The sequence below is a fragment of the Culex quinquefasciatus genome, chromosome 1 (genome assembly GCF_015732765.1).
Source record: "Culex quinquefasciatus strain JHB chromosome 1, VPISU_Cqui_1.0_pri_paternal, whole genome shotgun sequence".
In the NCBI taxonomy this organism is placed as follows: domain Eukaryota; kingdom Metazoa; phylum Arthropoda; class Insecta; order Diptera; family Culicidae; genus Culex; species Culex quinquefasciatus.
This window is the reverse complement of record NC_051861.1, coordinates 85,952,220-85,972,247: the sequence shown is the minus strand read 5'-3', so window position 1 is coordinate 85,972,247 and position 20,028 is coordinate 85,952,220. Positions and strand designations below refer to the sequence as shown.

The window sequence follows — 20,028 nt, the reverse complement described above, 5'->3', positions numbered from 1 at the left end:
GATTATTCCATCCCTGATTCCTACTCACTTAGATGCATTCGAATAGTCTTTTAACCCTTTCAGGCCTGAATTTTCAAAAAAATATTTTTTTAGGTAATGATGGGAAAATGATCCTGGGGACCATACGAAAATTAAAGGCTACTTTAGAAAATTTTGATTTTTGGGTCATATATACCCATCAGGCCGGAAAGGGTTAAAGCCCTTTAAAATGTGCTTTATACATCGATGATTGGTTTGACTTTTCATCATAGCTTTTGCAAATTACTGTTAATTTTTTTTTTTACTTAATATCTGGTTGCAACAGCCTCCAGCACCCATACTCCCATGGGTCAAAAGATAGGTTTTTGGCCAATCGCAGTTTTTCTCATAGATTTACGATTTTTCTATAACAATCTTTTTACATCGTTAACTATTGCCCTGTAGCCCAAGAAGACGGCACTATTTGGGCTCAATTTTTACATATTCGAATTCCTCGGGAAATTCCACGTAAGCTTGAAGTATTTGAGTTGTCAATTTGATTTTGGAAAATAATTAAACAAAACATTTTTGAAAAAAAAGTTTGTTTTGGTTTACCCTGTGATCAATACGTCAAATGCTGTATCAAGTAGGCGAATAGCTGTTTTATCCCGAATCCGACAAAATGTTAAAAATTATTTTATTTCATTCTAAATGGCATTTTTTCAATCAAATCAAGAGTTTTTTTAGTTTAAATCTTTTGTGAAATTTCCCGAGGAATCAGAATATATCAAAATTTTGCCCAAAAAGTGCCGTCTTCTTGGGCTACACACAGAAAAAAAAATCGTGGTAATATTACATCTGAGAAGGGGTACATCTTTTATGTCAGAAAAAAGGTGTAATTTTACCTCTGGAAATGTGTAATTTTACCACTTTTCTGGTGTAATGTCATTTTTTCAGTCTAAAATGAGGTAAAATTACATCATAAAAGAGGTAATATTCAACCTTCCAAAATTACAGCTTCCAAATTTACATTATTTTTTTCTGTGCAGGGCAAAAGTTAACGATGTAAAAAGTTTGTTGTAGAAAAATCGTAAATCTATGAGAAAAACTGAGATTTGGCAGTCAATGTTACCCCCCCCCCCCCCGCTGAGGGGTTTTAAAAAATAATAAATAGCTGAAATAAAAGTGAAATGTTGAAATTTTAGGGCCGAATGGGTAGCACAAATTTCCTGTTTGTTTTGCTTTTATCCGCTATATATAAGAAACCAGATGGCCAATTTTCAATGTTTCTCAGACAATTTTTTATGAAATTTTCTGAACTTTTTGGAACAACAAAATCGGAAATGGTCACTCATGCGCACTATTAAAAAAATCGAACTAAACTTATCAAAATTTCTGTAAAATACTTTTCGATTTCAAATTCAATTTTACAAAACTGTAATTGTAGTCAAATTATTATGTTAAAAATGTTATTTTCCACTCACCATCTTCCCGGAACGATCCCTGTCCCTCGATGACCTTTCCGCACCAGCCGGACGCGCACGGAACCGCCGTCACACCGTGTTCATTCTCCACCTGGGTCGCATTGTACGTAAACGGATCCTTGCAGCTTCCGAGCTCCCCCCGGGATCTGCACTGGTAGCATCGCTTCAGGAGGGCTAAAAAGTAAAATTAGTTTAGTTAAATTTACGTAGAATTCCGATGAGGTGTAAAAAACTGCCGCGCCAACTAAGCATTCATGGTGATGAGTCAATAATCCACCTTTAGTCACAGCAGGCTCAGAACAAACCTCTTTTTTTCAAACGACCTTGCGCAATGTAGGTTTTTAAGGTTTGGCTCTCCTTCGATCGGCAGCGCCACCGCCAGCCACGATCACGACCAAACGGTGTGATATTTAGAGTGACTTGCGCGAGTGACTGTGCTGGCGCGAGCGACGAACCCGCTTATTTCAAGGATTTTTGTTTGTTTCGCTAAGCAGCCAAGTCGCCTCGCTGTGTGTGTCTGTTTCGGGCTAGAATTTACTTTCGATTCGATTTCCTGCATCGATCAGTAAAATATGCACTTTTTTGTGTTGTTTTTGCCACCATCCAACCCATATTGCCGTCCCGTTCTCACCCCTTCGCCGAGCCACTTACCATTGGTTTGGGCGATTTGATTAGAAAGTAGTATTACTCCCAGCGAAAGCAGCGCCAACTCGATCGGTTTCCACATTCTTAGCCAGACAATTTTGAAGCTTATCGGACCACTAAACTACGTACGCACGCGCAAATTGGCGAACGAAATTCTAGTGCGGAAGAAAAGAAAAACCTTCGGCCGAAGACTTGGTCGATCGATGGCTCAAGTGACGAACCTCCGCGTTCGTGGTATTTCTTCGTCTGTCTGTCTGCGACGACGACGGGTTAGCTGGTCTGTCTGTCAGTAGAAGATCTTTGAGACTGTGTGCGTGGTAGGAAACTGCACTTGAGTCAAAAGTCAAAACATAGCTGGAAAGGGGATCTTGTCAAGGTAGGGTGAAGCGACCTCTGTCTGTCCAGATGATTAAATTCGAAAATTTTAGAACTATTTTTTTTCTCGTAAAATCACGATACTTGTTCTGGCAAGCAAATTTTGACATTTCCCAAAAAGTATTCACGTGATTTGTGGATGGTCCCATATCCGGATGTTAGATAAATGGAGCCTAACATTTCAAAAGGGCACATAACTTTTGTAAACAATAGTGTATCCCTTTCACTCAAATGACAGTTTACATAAAGTGTGAAAGGGACACACTCTTGGTTAAAAAAGTTATGTACCCTAATGAAATGGCAAGCACGAAATGACCGGAAATCGTTTGATATCTATCGTTTGATAGGTAATCGAAAAACGAGTCTAAAATATTGAATTGATTTTGAATATCTCAAGTCATGATCACTTAACTGATATTTATGTCCCGTTTTTGAAGCCGGATCCTACGTATCAGAACGAAATCTTTGTCCTGATCCATCTTCCGGTAATTGAAATACCTTCCAAACGAGTCCAAAAAATCGAAGAGCTTGCAACCCTATCTCAAGTTATGACCACTTAAGTGATAATTATGTGCTTTTTCGAAGCCAAATCTCACTTATCTGAACGAAATATATGCCCGGATCCATCATCGATCTATCGTTGGATATGTTATTGTAAACCATCCAAATGAGTCTTAAGACTCTGAAAAGCATCACTCCCGATCGGCCATTTGGCGGCCATGTTTGTTTTAGAAAAACATTCAAATCATGATTCAGAATGTTTCAATCAAAAAATGGGTTTCTTTGTGTTGTTTGTAGAAGCATTTTACAAATAGTAATATTTTTTTATTTCTTTTCACTATTTCTGGAACCTGAGTTGCATTGTTAATTTGATTTGGTTAACCGTGGTGGATTTTCTTGAAATAATTCGAACTGTCAAAAATCCACCAAAGCATCTACCCAGTCAAATCAATCCGAATTCTGAAACGGAATCGTATACAAATTCCGTTTTAAACGCAACAACCGGTTCGAACACGGAGTTACTCCGAGTTACTCCCAGAGTTTCTCACTGAAATGCCCTTGGAAAAACGCGTTTAGTTGATTTTTTTTTAATATTTGTGTTTTAAAAGCGTATTTCGGCTCAGTTTGGCATGCTTATCAACCCTACAAAAAAAACCCGGTATAATTTGCCCGTAAAATGGTCAATTTCTGTTTTCTGAAAATCGCCGTATAAAATCCCGGTTTCGTGCTAAATAACTATTTTGACAGCTGGAAAACAACCATACCTTGGTGGTAGATGAACCGTAAAGATCAAAGATCTTTCAACTCTGACATGTCAATACTTTTTGATGCTAGATTTTAATTGAATTTAGTTGGTTTCATACCTAAAATCTAAAACCAATTAAATTTAATAAAATTATGAGTTTACCAAATCTGTGAAACGTTTCGCCGAAATATTTCATAGTCGTCCGAAGCACCGGGAAGGCAGAGCTGAAATGTATGCTTCTGATTTCCTCAAATTCTAGCAATTTTTTTATACAAAATATTGATTCTTTTTATGTTACAGCTTATTTGAGACCTAAAGAATGCCACTCACTAAAATTGCAGGCCAAATGTGTGCGATTCATAAGCAAAATCAAGTGTCCGAAATTCGAATCAAAAGTGCCCGGATTTCGAATTAGATTTTATCAGTGTCCGGGGGTTCGAAGTACTACAAGTCAATTTAATTTTGATAATCTGATGAAAAATTGTTAGAAAAGACATATTTTGCATGCACTCTCTTAAAACTGACTGTTTATACTGCATCCTGATGATATTTCTACATTTCCAACTTATTACATGTTTTTCTGCCAGTTATCACAAAAATGATATGCTCCTAAGTGTCTGAATTTCGAATCATTACGTTAGTATTACTACAGTGTTTACAAATTTTGCGTAGAAATTACCTAAAAAATGTGTTAATTTACATCTTTTTATTATAATCTCAGAAATTTCACATAAATTGGTAAAATTACATACAAAAAGCGAACAACGATATTTGGATGCTCTTACAGAGCAACTGTCATCATCGCCATTGCGACGCGACCGTCAGTGAACGTACACGAAGTTAGACACGAACGAAACCGAGCTCAACACTCAAGCAGCCGCCTGATTCGTTTCATGCTTTGCCTCTTTCTTTTCCTTAACGTGCTGCAATGGTGACAGCAATAATTTTAATGCAGTCATGAGGAAAGTGATCGAAATATCGATAGATAGTTGTAGTTCATTTTCCGAGTTATTTTACAGTCAGATTTTTGTGAGAACAGAGAGTTGCCAACACAATTTGAATTGGAGGTGATATTTTTCGGAAATAATAATTGAAAGCGCAGAGGGTTTAAATTTTCGTAATTATTTTATTTTTGTATATATAATATATTTTTAAATTTTTCATATACTTAAAGACATACTTTTGTTTTTTCCTTACTTTTTGAATTACATTTTGCGTTCACCATATCAGTAAAATACATGAAGTAACTTGTTTTTCTTTTTGCCTTATCCACTTTCGTTTAATGTATTCGTTTTTTGATTTCTTTTGTTTTTTTTTTTTCATTTGGCTTTTCGCTGTATGTGTTGGAAAACACTGCTTGGTGCGTTCAACAAAATTAGACGATTTTTGTTTATAGTTTAGTTTCTGGAAAACTTTGTTCCTTTCGTTTTGGCACGAATTGCACACAACTCATACGAGGGCAAGAGAGGTGTTTTAAATCTTTGGAAGAAATGTGATAAAATAATAAAACTCTTCATAAAGTTAATACAACTGTTCAACGGGATGGTACCAACTAAGAAAAGTGTGTTTTGTTTTTAATTGTAAACCTAACAAACTAAATTTTAAACCTAGTGGTTTTCCGAATTATTTTTGGCTTTGGTTCTACCTCTGTCTGGGTTCGTGTTGGGTCTCTTTCCGGGGCCTGGGAGGGCGGTTCTGTACAGGTTGTCCCCAGCGGAAAGAGCACGAACGGGTTTTCTTTGGATTTCTAGCTTTAAGGGGGTGTCCAAAAATTAGGAAACGCGATTTATACAGAAAATTAAATTGAAAGTAATCTCTAAACTAAAATGTACAACTAACACTAGGAGACGAAACAAACTAAGTGTTACGAGCAAATAAAACATGCCTGTAGAGAAGTGATTAAACGAATAAAAGATATTTTGAGAAGCTTCATCAAAGTTAGCCGCTGACATTCGAGAGGGTAAAATCAATGTTCTCTCGTCAAATAAGACAAAGCAGGCCGCGTGTGAACGAAAAAAAACCAAAACGCTTTGGTAAGCGTTGCTGCGTCGGGGTTCGCGTCCTCGCTGCAACGCTTGTCGGAGTTGGGCTGTTTTTTTTCTCTCGTTAAGTTTGTTTTGTTGTTCAATATTATTGTCTGGTAACAAGATTTTGTCGTTGTTGTGTTGTTTGTTGCGAGTTTGTTAGACCAATTTCGTCTAGTTTACATGGATTTGCTTTAAACTGTAATTTGCCTAAAGTTGTTCCGTAGTTAATTTTTGCCTCCCCGTCAATCAGCTTTCTTCGCGTAACCTTCATTTTTTTCTTTTCGTTTTACTGGAATGGTTATCTGTGTTATGTTTTGTTTGTTGTTTGCAATTTGAGTTAGTTTAATGTTTAAAGTTATGATTATTCGTAGAAATATTTAACAGTACTTTAGCATTTAAATATAGTTTTTTTTCTTGCGTTTCTTTTTCCTTCCTTGTTACGCTTCCTAAGTCATAATTCAATAACTAAATAGTATGCTCAATAATAATATTCAGTAGGTAATAATCAAAATAGTAATTCAAGTTAATGTTAATTCAAAAGACACTTGAGTTTTACGCCGCGTGCGAGCCTCTCTCGCCGAGAGTCGGACACGCTCCGCGGGTCAATACGTTTTACTAAATCAACAGTTTTTTTCACTTCTTCGTTGTTGCTCACTTTCTCTCTTGTTTTCCGTTGCTTCGCTGTACTTTTGTGTAAAAAATATTACAATATAACTCGATGTACTATTTTCATTCGCTGTTCGGCGCCTCTGTGTGCCGATTTGTGTTCTGTGTTACAAATTTTTACAGAGCTTAAGATTACACTTACACCGGTAGGTAATTTTACACTATTTGTTTTACTGCTGGTTTTGCCCATGAGAGTATGTACAGGAAGGTTAATCGCTGCTAGCGGGGTAGTAGAAATATAATGTTTTTTTTTGGCATTTTTTGCTTTGGGGAGCGCGTGAAAAACTGTTCGGAGTCAGTTCGCGTTTAAACCTGGGTGAAACCTTTTTAGCGTGTGCGCGCGCACACGGACAAATGCACGGAAAGTTTGACGCTTTCCCGTTTTGAGTGTATAGTGTTTGTTTGACAGCTGTGGTGAAGGGATGAAGAAAGTGCGCGAGCTTTTCACGTGTGATTGACAAATTAAGTGATTTTTGTGGACTTTTAATAACGAATTTTCAAATCATATCCGAAATTATGAAGAAAAGTGACAGCTTTTCGTGTATTTGTCAGTGAAGTAGCTAATTTGCGACGGGTAAGTTCCGAACAGTTTCCCAACGCGCAGTTCGGCCAACTAGTGTGTTTTAGGTTATGTTTACGATTCGAGAAAGGATAATTCAACAGGCTCAATTTTATTTTGTTTAGTCGCTTTAGCTAGAATACGGTGTGAATTGTTTGTGTACGTGTTAAGGGGGAAGATATACATTAGTTTTGCTTTTGGAAGAAAAGTGAGGGGAAGATTTTTTTACGGTAGCAGTATAGAAAATTTTGAATTGTTATGTAATACATTTGTTTTAAAGGTTATATTTTACTTGTATTGTCTTGTTAACACCGTGTGGTCCAAAAATGCGTATATATTTTTCCTTCCCTTTCGTTCTCCTTGCTTGCTAGTTCACCTAATTTAGAGTTCAATAAATTTAGAAACAAAAGAAAGTAATGAAAAACAAAAATTGCTAGACCCAGCCTTTTATTCAACGCGTTTTAGTTGTTTGATTTTCTTCGAAATTCACTACGTCTGCGCGACGTATTTCTCAAAATATGGCAACTGAATTCACGTGTTCTTTGCTAAGAGCAAGAGAGAGTATTCTACAGGTTGCGGGTGTGCGCACACAGGGCGCCCAGCCACGCGTATCTTAACCACTAAATCACTTAAACGTTATAGGAGTTGGGGGGGTTGGTGGCGAAATAAGTAATCCAAGAAATGTAACAGATTAAGTTCTAGACACTACACAAATAAACCTTAGCGCAAAAGGGAATGAGATTCGAGTTTCTTGCTTAAGATGTTTTCTCTGCTTTCGAGTGATTTTGTTGTTGTTGTTTTGAGAATCGATTAAATGCACAGCTTCTGCTTTTCACGTGTGTATCAAACTTTCCAGCCGACTTCGGGACTCCAGGTCCTGCCGGCAATACTTGATTTGCAAAAACAATAGTTAATAACTGGGATCAGTTCACTGATTCGTTCGTTGACGTTTCAAAAGTTGTTCAGAATTTTTAAGTACGATCTTTCATCATCGCGCGCGAAAAGAGCTTGAGTTACACACTAACCAATAATCAACGCTAACTAACGGGTTGAGCTATGTACAAACCGGATTCCGGGACCTTCAGTGCACTCCACCGTAGCCGAGGAAGCTCGAGTTGAGATAGCTATCGACGAGCAGCCGGCGGTCAAAGTACGGTGGATGTGGCCCAAACGGTCCCGGTAGTGGTGGTGCCGGATGCCCGGCAGGTCCCATCACTGGAGGTGGAGGTGGCGGCGGAGGAGGCGGGGGTGGAGGTCCCGGATAACCCGGCAGGGCAGAGTCTCCCCTGGTTCCGACCCGTCGACCTCGTCGACCGGCGGGTCGGCCCGGCGGATGTCCAAACATGGGCGGGTTCTGGTGGTAGAGACTTCCGGCTGCGGTAGCGGCAGGGGACGGAACTTCCCGTCCCCCGTCCTCATCTTATTTGCCATCCCTGTACGGCTTGCAGTACGAGTAGCGGTGGTTCATGTGCTGGCTGTACGAGCCCGAGTGGGAGAACCGCTTCAGGCACTTGCAGCACTGGAAGGGCTTCTCGCCGCTGTGCAGGCGCTTGTGCTCCGTCAGGTGGTGCTTGTGCTTGAACGCTTTCGGACACTCGAGGCATTTGTAGGGACGTTGGCCTGTAAAGTAGAGGAAAGTAATGTTGTTTTATTTTTTATTTTCATGTGAATCAAGAGTGTCATAAGTACTTCTGGAACGCGTCCCAAAACGAATAAGTAGCTCAATTTGCCTAAATTCTAGTTTAGTTTGTGCATTTTTGGCTAACCGTGTAGCTTTCGTTGGTCCTAGCTGTCAAAACGCGAAGTGTTGTCAAATTTGGAACTGTTTGTTTATCTATTGTTCATGAACTTTTTAGTAGTTTAGTGTAGTGTTCTGGACGATACATGACAATTTATTACAGGTTGAAGCCGTTATAGCGCATAGATGTGATCTGTCATTTTAAAGTGTTGTTATGTTCGCAAATTTGCGGAAAGCAAATTCCAGAGTAGAAGGTGAACTCAAATTTAACAACAGAAGACGAAAGAAAGCTCGCCATTCCGTTGCACAACAAGGCTACTACAAATTCACCGCTAATCTCACGTGTTTCGGTGTTGTGAATCACACACAAACCGGCGTAATTCGTAGTAAACCAAATCGTCAAAACAACACACCGAGAATCGCAAGCTGTCAAGCAACAGGTCGTTATTGGCTTAGATTATGACGCAGAATGCCGCCTCGCAGGTCTTATCAACTGGACCCGGAGGTCGTGCCCCAGTTTCTAGCCGCGCGTACGCTCATTAATGGGCTGAAGGCTTACCTGAATGTTCGTACTTGTGCCGCTGAAGCGAGCTGTGCTTGCTGAACGCCTTATCGCACTGGTCGCACACGTACTGGCCCTCGGCGTCCGGCAGTTCTTTGCCGAGTCCGATTCCGACGGCGCTGGGGTTGACGGCAACGTTGGCCGTCGAGTAGAGCACCCGCTTCGGTACGGTCAGCATCGACTGCATCTGCAGCTGGAGCTTCTGCTCGTCGTACGCGGCGGCGCTGGCCGGCCACGCGAGCTTCTCCGAGCCCGGGCTGAGGCTGTCGGCGCGAATTGGGGCTGAGCGGGCCATTTCCGGCGAGAACTGCTGCAACAGGCGGTCCATGCCGACGAACGAAACGGGAGCGGTTGGGGCCGTCGGGTAGCCGGTGGGCATTGGAGGTGCCCGGAGCTGCTGCTCGTTCGGGGATGGAGTCTGACGGATGAGGGCCGGTGGGTACGGGTAGAAGCCCTTGTACGGCGTCGAGCTGCGGGACTGAGACTTGAGGCTGAGGTTCATCGCTTCGTCCAGCAAAGCGGCGGCGGCCGTGGCAGAGGCCGACTCGGACTGACTCTGGGGAGCCGTCCCGTAGTGTGGGGAAGACGACGGAGACGAGTCGGATTTGCGAATTGACAGGTCCAGCGGTTGTTCCGCTTCGGATGATTGACTAGGGGCGCAACGGGTGCTGGGGATGGTGGTGGAACTCCCGAGCTGCCCATTCCGCCCATTTTGCGTTCCCGCGAGCGGTTGTTCTGGAACCAGACCTGCACGACGCGGGCCTCCATGCCGACTCGCTTCGCGATCAGCTGGAACTCTTCCCGGTTGGGTTTGTTGTTCAGGGAGTAATACTTTTTCAGCTCGTTCTGCTGCTCCTCGGAGATGGCCGTCCGTACGCGAACCTTGCCGCTGCGTTCCGACGGGGTGGACTTTTGGCCGTCGAAATCGCAGTCGTCCTCGCTGCCGCTCTGGCTCATGGGAAGGTAGTTGGCGGCGGCAGCCTGGTGGTGGTGGTACATTAGCGATTGACAGAGGACCTGCTCGTGCTGAACCAGCTCGGTTTGGTGGTTGAACGTAGCTCGACACTGTTGACATTGGAGAAGTGGGGCTTCCTCTTTCGGCTGCTCCGACTCCTTCATGTCTTCGTCTTCTCTGCGTTCACGTTTGATCTCGACGGGACGCTGTTCAGCGACGGGGCTCGGACTTCGCCGATCATTGTCGATGTTCAGCTCCGGGGAGGTCGACTCCGGGCGTTCCGTTTTGATGTCTTCCACGAGTGGGCTACCTCCGGCGGAGATTCGGTGGGCAACGTCCAGGATCTTTTGCGTCATGTCGTCCAGGATGTTGCGGTACTCGTTGGGGGTCTTGTCGCCTGCAACTGGAGAGTTCTGCGCAGATCGGTGATCCTCGCGTCGAGCCTCCTCTTCATCCTCGTCCTCATCGTCGTCAACCTTAATGTCCTTCCGGTCATCTTCGTCGTCGTCCTCCTCGGGATCATCGACGTCCATGACCAGCTTGGGTTCCTCTTCTTCCTCCTCCTCGTCATCGTTTTCCACGATCTCCTCGATCATGTCTTCGGCGTCGGAATGGGGAGACTTCCGATCTCCGCTGGCCTGCAGCTGCTGCTGGGTTTTGAGTAGTAGCGACTCCATAGATTCTGCACCCGGAGGAGCGGCGGCGGCTCCCGCTGCCGACAGCTCCAGCAGGCGCTGTATGCTGTACGGGTTGAAGGCCGGGTTTCCGGGGTTAAGTGCGGCCATCGAGTAGAATGGGTTCTGGAACGACGCTAGGAAGGCGGCGTTCATGGCTTCGTAATTGTGCGGGTACTTGGGTAACATCGGCAGGAACGCGTTCGGACTGTGCTGACCACTCGCTAGCTGTCCGTTGGACAGACCTGCTGCCGCGGGACTTCCTCCCGGCAAGTACCCGGATCCCGACCGGCGACTCGACGACTTCTCACCGGACTTTGGACTGTGGTTGTTGTTGGAGACCGCGCTGCTGTTGTTGTTGTTGTTGTTCGTCGGCACCTTCAAGCCCAGGCTGATGCACTTCTTCGAGGTCATGTGACTGGAGTAGGAGCCCGAGTGGGAGAACCGCTTGCCGCAGTTGGTGCAGGCGAACGGCTTCTCGCCCGAGTGGATGCGCACGTGCTCCTTCAGGTGGTGCTTAAACTTGAACGCCTTATCACAGTCGGTACATTTAAACTTGCGCAGCAGCGTCGACTCGTCGTGGGAGATCATGTGGCGCTGCAGCCGGTACACGTTGGCGAACTGCTTGTGGCACACCTTGCAGCTCTGGAAAGGGGAAAGAAAAGGGGTTCGGGAGATTAGTCTACGTGGAGGTTATGAAAGCGGTAGTCGTCGTCGCCGCCGGTGGCATTATCTTGAGAAAGAAACCAGAACCTGGCAATCATCTCCGCGGACTAATTTCCTGCCGTGGCCCTGATTATGAAGAGCGCACGACGCGTAGCGATAGAGAGACGATGGAAAGGGGTGCGCACAGTGGTCCTCAACCGAAGGAATAACTAGAGCAATCGCTTCCCTACATTACCTCATTGTTGATTTACCTTTGCTTGTCAAAAAGTTATTGTCAATCTACATCACCTACTTGTTAGCTGACCTTGATCTGGCAGAATGCTTCTGTTTAACTCATGATTAATCAACAGTGAGGTAAGTAAACGTCAGATTGAAATATTTCAAACCCTACATTTTGAATTCAGCAAAGGTAGCTGAAGACCACTGATTCAAATCCGGCATCACTAGTCCACACAGGCAATTTATTTATATAAAAATCGTCGATTTGTTTTGAAAGATTCCACCAGAGGTGCGACCATGAGCTCCAGGGGTTGAATGTGGAACATCGCAAGAAAAAAAAACCTATACACTCGCCAGCAAGACTGATTGATCGGTTTATGATGGGAATTATATATGAATCGAACCCGCGGCAGCCATTTTTAAAGGTCCGCTTTCAATCACGCGTGAAATGCGCGCCTCTCTCTCGATACGGAATATATATTTTTTCTCGATATGATCAAATGGACGGGAAAATGTAATAAAAATCGTGTAATAAAAAAGAATTCGACGTGCGTATACGAAGAGAGTGAAAAAAAACTACTCTCCCGTGCAATGCGCCAGTAATTTCCGTTTGCAATGAAAATATTTTTGTTTTTACACACATTCGATGTTTTTATGGTGTAAATTAAACAAGCCGCGCGATGCGCTTTATTGACACCGTCGTCGTGTGAGTTGTTTTGCGGGGGGGTTTGTATGGTAAATCGGGATCACTCTCGATAAATTTTTGATTTCACATTAGATATTTTTTTTTGTTGAGCGAACTTCCTGTCAAAAGGGTTGAGAGGTTAGGGTTGGAAAACAGAAGCAGATGGCGTTTTAAATGGCGATGTTTTTATTTTGACGGTGAGTTTGTGAACTATTGTTACCTCAATGTTGATTTACATTGAACTGCTTTGATCCAAGACATAACCTAGAGGTAACAAATCGTTTCAATCGCCAACTGTCAAATTTGGGGCAAATCATGAAAAAAAAACTCTGTTGGCTACAAAACCAAACCAGGTGGCGATGTTTTCATTTGACAGTTAGCTTACCTCAATGTTGATTGACCTTGAACTGCGTTGATATAAGGTGAAATAGAGTAAGGTGAAGTAACATTTCACTCGCCAGCTGTCAAAATTAGGCAAATGATAAACAATGTTTGCTTTTGGCAAAATTAACCTCTAAAAGATCTTCCAGACCGTTTCCAAGGTCGAAATTTGGTCCTAATTGTCTGCCAAGAGCAGTCTAACACACTCCAAAGTGTGCATTTTTGTCAGACCTGCAGCTGCGACGACTTCAAGGAGGAATTGTTTTAAAAATAAAAATCCATAATGCACCGGAGAAGAACACTGTGTACACACGGTGTAAAATTATACTTTGAAGTGAAACGCAGACAAAATGAGTTTGTGTTTTTTGCTACCAACCAGCCATTCGTTCTGGACAATCGAGCACGAGAGCTTGATTAATGGTTCAGGTTCAGCTACGTAGGTGGCGGCGCGAACGCAAACCGGCAACACTGCCTTTCTTTTGACACGAAGCCATAATGGCGGCCACCGCGCCATAAAAATCAACTCGAAGTTTTGAAATCATCGCACGCGCGCGCGATTTCACCGTTTGAAGTCGAACTTCACTTAACATTCCAGCAGCAGCTCCGGAGAATAAATCTCGGAACTCTTTCTACCTTTGAGTCATCGCTCGGGTTCGCCCCTCGTCGGTTCGGTGCACCTGCACACATTTTCCCCCTTTTTCTTCGCATCATGACTAATGGAGAGGAGGTAATAATTTTTCCAATACGCCTTTATGGAAGTTTGCGAAGACGAAGGAAAAAGAAGTGTGTCTAAAAATAAACATCGATCGTCTTCTTGGGGCGAACCGGGTCGATGTTTCCGAAGGTTTTCTTTTCCTTAACCATTTTTTCTTCACGTCTCCCTCCATTCTATCATATGGCGAGTGATTTTACCTCACTTTTCCCCTAGCAAATCCATAAACGATCAGCACTTTACTCCCTCTTTCCCCGATTTCTTGCGCTGACGAGCAATTAAGGTTGGCAGCACTGCCGCGCGCTGCAAAACAAAGACGCGCTCCAAATACGACAGGTGTAGCGCGTATGGCAACCCCGCCACAATGCTGTTTTTCTTTAATTTCCCTCCTCAGAGCATCGTTAGAGACCCCTCCTTCCAAACCTTCTTTCCTGTAACCGACCACGAGGAAATTGGTTTTATGATTTCTTCCCGAAATGATTTATGCGCTCCGTGCTCTTTAACCGCATTAGTTTTCGTTCGACCCTAACCTCACCACGCCACGGCAGTTCACACACGAACTGGAAATTGAACCCTTTAGCCGGAACATTTCACTCAAAAATTGGAAATTTCTGAAACGAGTTTGTTAACCCGCTGGAAGTGTCAAAACGTCACGCGACGTTTTTATGGCGGCCGCCATTATGGCGATTTTGACAGCGTCGCAAGCGTTATCATCGCGCGCGCAAATGATTTAAGCGTTTTACCACCGGCCCAAGCACCCGCTGTCAATTATTTTCCCTAATTTTCACTTTTCGCCCCCCGTCCTCAAATAGAACGCGTTGGAGCTGTCAGTGGAAAAAATGGAGTCCCACCGCGCCATAAATAATGCGATATTTTGTAAATAATCGTAGCACATAATCATAATTAAGTAAATATTAGGCGTATAAATTTGTGATGTTTTTGTTTTCCGCGCGCTTCTCCATGCAGTCTGTGTGTGGCGCGCGGAGGATGAAAAATCATCTCCGAGTATGAAAATACATATATTTATTTTCCGACACACGGTGAAAATCCTTTCTTTTTTCACCTTCTCTTGGTGCAGTATAGGTGTCTCGACCGGAGGTGTTGGACAAACGCCGCCGCGAGCTTGACACCTCCCCCCTTCGTCAGAATAACCTGTGTGTTTTTGTTGAAAGTGAGAGAAAAATAACACGGCCTACATTTTTATTCGGTTTACACGAGTCAAAATAAATCAACACACGGCAGCAGGTTTGACCGGGCGCGGGAAAGTGAGCGACGGGATGGGTGGGGTGAAACGGGACATAATTTTAGATAAGCTATCAAATTTCACAATATACGATATTTTTGTAAAATTATTAGGTTCAGAAATGAATAAAAAAACTGCATCAAAATATTAAATTTTTAAAGTTTTTAAATTTATTCGAACAAAAAGGGAAAAAACATAATATAATTTTCCTGCAAAGAAAAAAAAATAAAAATAAAAAATCAGAAATGTACACATTTTTGAAATAAAATTTAAAAATGTTGAATTAAAAAAATACAGTTTCAGAAATAAGGCAATTCAAAAACTTTCAAAATCAGAAACATAAAAATTCGAAAATACGAATATTCAGAAAATTTCAAAAATTAAAATTATTGCATTTTAAATTTTCGAAATTTAAAACTTAAAAAGTCCTACAAATATGAAATTTCTGAATGAATTTTTAATTTAGGAATTAGAAAATTCTGAAATTTTGAAATTTAAAAATACATGTATTGAAATATTGAAAATTGAAAAAAATACAATTGTTATGAATTGAATTTAATCAGAGTTTAAAAATTCAAAAAATATAAAATTCAAGAATTTGAACACGCCAACATTGAACGTAAAGAAATAATTTAAAGATTTACCAATTTGGAAAACGAGGGATTTGAAAAATAAAAACACAGTTCATACGGGATTATCCAAAGGCCTCGTCAAAATTCCACTTCGGATGATTAATTTAAAAATTGAAGAAATGAGGAATTGAAGAGTTGAAGAATTTAAGAATTTAAGAATTTAAGAATTTAAGAATTTAAGAATTTAAGAATTTAAGAATTTAGGAATTTAAGAATTTAAGAATTTAAGAATTTAAGAATTTAAGAATTTAAGAATTTAAGAATTTAAGAATTTAAGAATTTAAGAATTTAAGAATTTAAGAATTTAAGAATTTAAGAATTTAAGAATTTAAGAATTTAAGAATTTAAGAATTTAAGAATTTAAGAATTTAAGAATTTAAGAATTTAAGAATTTAAGAATTTAAGAATTTAAGAATTTAAGAATTTAAGAATTTAAGAATTTAAGAATTTAAGAATTTAAGAATTTAAGAATTTAAGAATTTAAGAATTTAAGAATTTAAGAATTTTAAGAATTTAAGAATTTAAGAATTTAAGAATTTAAGAATTTAAGAATTTAAGAATTTAAGAATTTAAGAATTTAAGAATTTAAGAATTTAAGAATTTAAGAATTTAAGAATTTAAGAATTTAAGAATTTAGAATTTAAGAATTTAAGAATTTAAGAATTTAAGAATTTAAGAATTTAAGAATTTAAGAATTTAAGAATTTAAGAATTTAAGAATTTAAGAATTTTAGAATTTTAGAATTTAAGAATTTAAGAATTTAAGAATTTAAGAATTTAAATTTAAGAATTTAAGAATTTAAGAATTTAAGAATTTAAGAATTTAAGAATTTAAGAATTTAAGAATTTAAGAATTTAAGAATTTAAGAATTTAAGAATTTAAGAATTTAAGAATTTAAGAATTTAAGAATTTAAGAATTTAAGAATTTAAGAATTTAAGAATTTAAGAATTTAAGAATTTAAGAATTTAAGAATTTAAGAATTTAAGAATTTAAGAATTTAAGAGCTTTAATATGTTTTATTTCTAAATTTCTGCACAAAATTTCTAAATTACTTTTTTTGCTCAAAATAAAGCCCAAAATGTCCCATTTCACCCCACTTTCAAAACGCCCCCTCCTCCACTCACACTCTTGACGCACCTGCCGCCCCATCAACTCACGCTGGCCTTCCCATAGAGCGTGAAAAAAATCATGAAAAATTATCGAAAGGTGTTGTGCGCGGGAAGCGCCGTACAAAAAATAACATAAATATTGTTTCCGTGAAAAATTGAACCGGGAGGCTCGGACGTAGAAAAAATGCGTTTTTAATAGACCAATTCGGAGGTCCACAGCGCGAGCACGTGTAGTCCCGAAAAAAAAATATGTTTGAAATTGGCACACGTTCGATTTGAACTGGGAAAAGAAAAATGAGGAAATAATAAACTAAACAGTTAAATTTCGATGAAGGTGTTCACTTCCGAGAAAGTAAATCAAAAAAGTTTCACATTTCCCTAATAAATCGAAAACGGTTGAATTTCATTCCCAGTAGAAAAAAAAAACCATGAATGAATTCCGAACCTGAATGGAGGGCGCGCGTAAACACATCACAACGCCCCCCCTCTGGCGTTGTTTAGAGGAACTTTCAAACGATTTACGGCCGCCCTAACTTGCCCATAACGCACTTGGGCCCGCCACCTGGTGGGAACGGGGGCAAAACAAAATAAACAGTCACACGCAGCTTCTTTGGCTCATTACGGAAATTTTCTCGCGTAATCAATTTTTCATCAAAGCGCGCGCGCGTCAAAGGCGCCTACACGGGAGGTGAAAATGACAGCCGTTTTGAACGGCGGGTTTCGTGTCGTTTTCGGCGGCTGATTAATCAGAACAGAATCGTTTGTATGTTCGCACCTTTTGGTAAAGGCGAATTTTGACACGGACACGGAACGTCAGGTTGACCGAAGAATGGCGTTTGTTGTTGTTGTCACCGATATAGGAGAGATTCTTTGTGGTAAGGCGCCTGCAATTTTTTAAAGGCACCTCAAGATTAAAAGGCGCCATTGGTACAAGTGCATACTGAATTCGAATTACATTAGAGTGCTTAATGAGATAATGACTTTAAAAGCGATTGAGGTCATTCAGGAGTACTTTTTCAAAGGCGCCTTTGACGTCATTGAAGCATTACCTACTAAAATCATTGCACAAAAATATAAAGACCAAATTGGGGACCTTCAAGATATTCAAAACGTTGCCCAGGGTCCTTCCTGTCAAAGGCGCCTTGGTCGCCTTTGCCATTTTGGCCAAGCTATTTGAAAATTTTGCTTAGTTCAAGTATGACTACCACTACCCTAGCTTCCAGCATTACACTCAAAAAAATCCACATGTAGATGCTACGTGAAAAATCACGTAATCCCAATTTTCCCCTCCATAGGTCCGTTTTACGTGACACACGTAAAAATAATGTGAAAGTGTACCGGCAAAAAAAATATTTCACGTTGATATTACGTGAAAAACCTTATAGTATTTTTCCACTAGGTTTTTTCATGTAGCTTCTATGTGTTTTGGAATGTAACTTCGACGAAACTTCTTTTACTCGAGTGGGCCAAATTTCTACGTGATTATTTTAGTATGAAAATTGATGGCGAACGGTGAAGATCAGAAGCCGAACTTGTGCTCGTCAAAATGTAAATGATGGTAAGTTAAATTAAGTTGAACAGTTTTTTATTTATAACTGACGATTATTTCTGACGATATTTCAGTTAACTTCTGGACCTAACATCTTCTTATACGACGGCCACCGAAATTCTGACTGGTTCTAGGCGGTGACCCAGAGATCTTTTCGAAGGTAACCAGAAAAGGCACAACCTGGCAGTCTGCCTGACGCCGGTATTATGCATCGGAATGGCAATAACGGTCCGTGCCACTGTGGTTCTTGGCGCCACCGGAAATGAAATAGCCAACAAGTGGGTCATTCCCGAGTGGTTCCGACTGGTTCCGCCGTGCGGCCATGCAGACCAACAGGCCCGACTACAAGAGCGATTCCGCCGAGCATGAGCAGTATTTTATCGTGGTGCCTGGAGGTATACCTATCGTGGCGATTCGCGGCAAGGAGACTAGGATCAAGCACATTGGAAGGAGCGATGACCTGGGGGAACAACACGTCCCGCGACCTTGGGTGATCTAACCGTACGCGTTTCATCTTAATGTTTTCCGCAAGAGGCACCAAATTATGTTTTAATTTATGCTGCAGGACTTCAAAGGCGAGATTGTTCTAAAGATGAATGAATAAATAAAATAGTTTTCTGCAAAAAAAAACTTTTTTATATTATTTTTTGAAAAAATGCAACCAACACCAAAATTTTCAACAAAAAAGTTCATATAAAGTTTACTAAAAAAAATTAGTAAAACTCAACGGTTAATTCACTTAGCTTTTACGTGTAAAACACATAGAATCAATGTGAAATAATCTGGTCAAACAAATCCCATTTCTACTAGGGCCACCTCGTAGAAGTTACGTGAAAACTGTAGTGGAAAAAAACCACATAGCTTTTCACGTAACTTCAACGTGAATTTTTTTTGAGTGTAACGAATCTCAGCGTGTACGACACACAGACACTTATGGCGCTTGGCCGTCGCTGTAGGGCGCGCGCGCGCGTTCAACGCACTACGATGCTGTTTATAATTAAAAGTGGAAATAATTAGCGCTAGGTGTGAAGTGAAAAAAGAGCTCCATGAAGACAGCGCGGGGCCCTCCACTTGACGTGTCGTCGGCGCGAGATCGGCCACCGGCAGATTAGATTGACGCCTTGAGAGCGAGCAGGTGGTGAGCTCTGCACTGGATTATAAATTGGAGATAAATACGGGGGGCGCGCACATGACAACTATGACAGGTGGTAAAATGGCGCCCTCTAGGGGGCGCGCGTGTCAAAATTAGTTGTCACCTCTAGGCGAGTATTTGCGGAGTCGCCTTTGGGTAAACGACGTGGGTGGCGTCAACGACGCACAGAAGAATGTGGCGAGCTTATTTTTCTTCTAAATAGCTCTCCGATTCGATCGAATCAAAACAAAACGAGGAACGCGCCTTTAGTTTACAAATTGCTGCCTGTCGGCGGTGAGACACTTCAAAATGAAAATATTTTGATCTACAGACAGCATCGCAGTCTCCTTCGCCCTCTAGAACACTGGGTAATCGGACTTAATCCTTTGTTTTCGTATCACTGTTGGCTGTTCTTCGTCGGTAGAATGCGCGCCTTTGCGCGTTCAAGAAGACTCCAAACGTAACTTCGCCGGCTAATTATAGCGCACGCATCAGTTCCGATCTCCTCTTCAGTTTGGTATGCGGCGTCGTTCTCGATACCTATTGGGATGTGTTCTTTTTCGACTTCGAGCTTGAAATGTGATCACCGCGAAACGGTGCGCAAGGCGCTCCCGCGCCCGAGTCGGGCGCCAATCAACCGTTCCAATTCTGCCGAACTGTCGGTAAATTCCACGTAGAGCACTCTGTAGTTTCCTCTGCTGTCAGCCGCGTCGCCCCAAGCACACACACACGGTGAATTAAGCTAAATTGAAAGATTGAAATTTGTTACTTTTTATTGGCCCACATTTCTCGTCGCACCTCTCGGCGACG

General features: G+C 41.3%; 2 protein-coding genes across 2 annotated transcripts in view; both read right to left on the bottom strand.

Moving 5' to 3' along the window:
- Nucleotides 1-1,413: 1,413 nt before the first annotated feature.
- On the bottom strand, nucleotides 1,414-2,372 carry LOC6046170. Its single transcript, XM_038265777.1, has 2 exons — nucleotides 2,094-2,372; nucleotides 1,414-1,616 (listed from the first exon to the last, which is right to left on the bottom strand). Exons 1-2 carry the CDS (start codon nucleotides 2,167-2,169, stop codon nucleotides 1,414-1,416), a joined length of 279 nt encoding a protein of 92 aa, XP_038121705.1. The 5' UTR covers nucleotides 2,170-2,372.
- Nucleotides 2,373-4,905: 2,533 nt separating this feature from the next.
- Nucleotides 4,906-20,028, bottom strand: part of LOC6046168 (zinc finger protein 1) — a 38,478-nt gene continuing 23,355 nt past the window's right edge. Inside the window, 3 exon segments of the mRNA XM_038252667.1 lie at nucleotides 4,906-8,580; nucleotides 9,258-9,920; nucleotides 9,923-11,534. Coding sequence (XP_038108595.1) covers nucleotides 8,381-8,580; nucleotides 9,258-9,920; nucleotides 9,923-11,534 — 2,475 coding nt within the window. The 3' untranslated portion in view covers nucleotides 4,906-8,380.

Coding starts and splice junctions, on each gene's coding strand:
- LOC6046170 (XM_038265777.1), bottom strand. CDS start 2,169: ATGTGGAAACCGATCGAGTTGGCGCTGCTTTCGCTGGGAGTAATACTA. Junction 1,617..2,093: donor TCAAATCGCCCAAACCAATG/GTAAGTGGCTCG, acceptor TTTACTTTTTAG/CCCTCCTGAAGCGATGCTAC.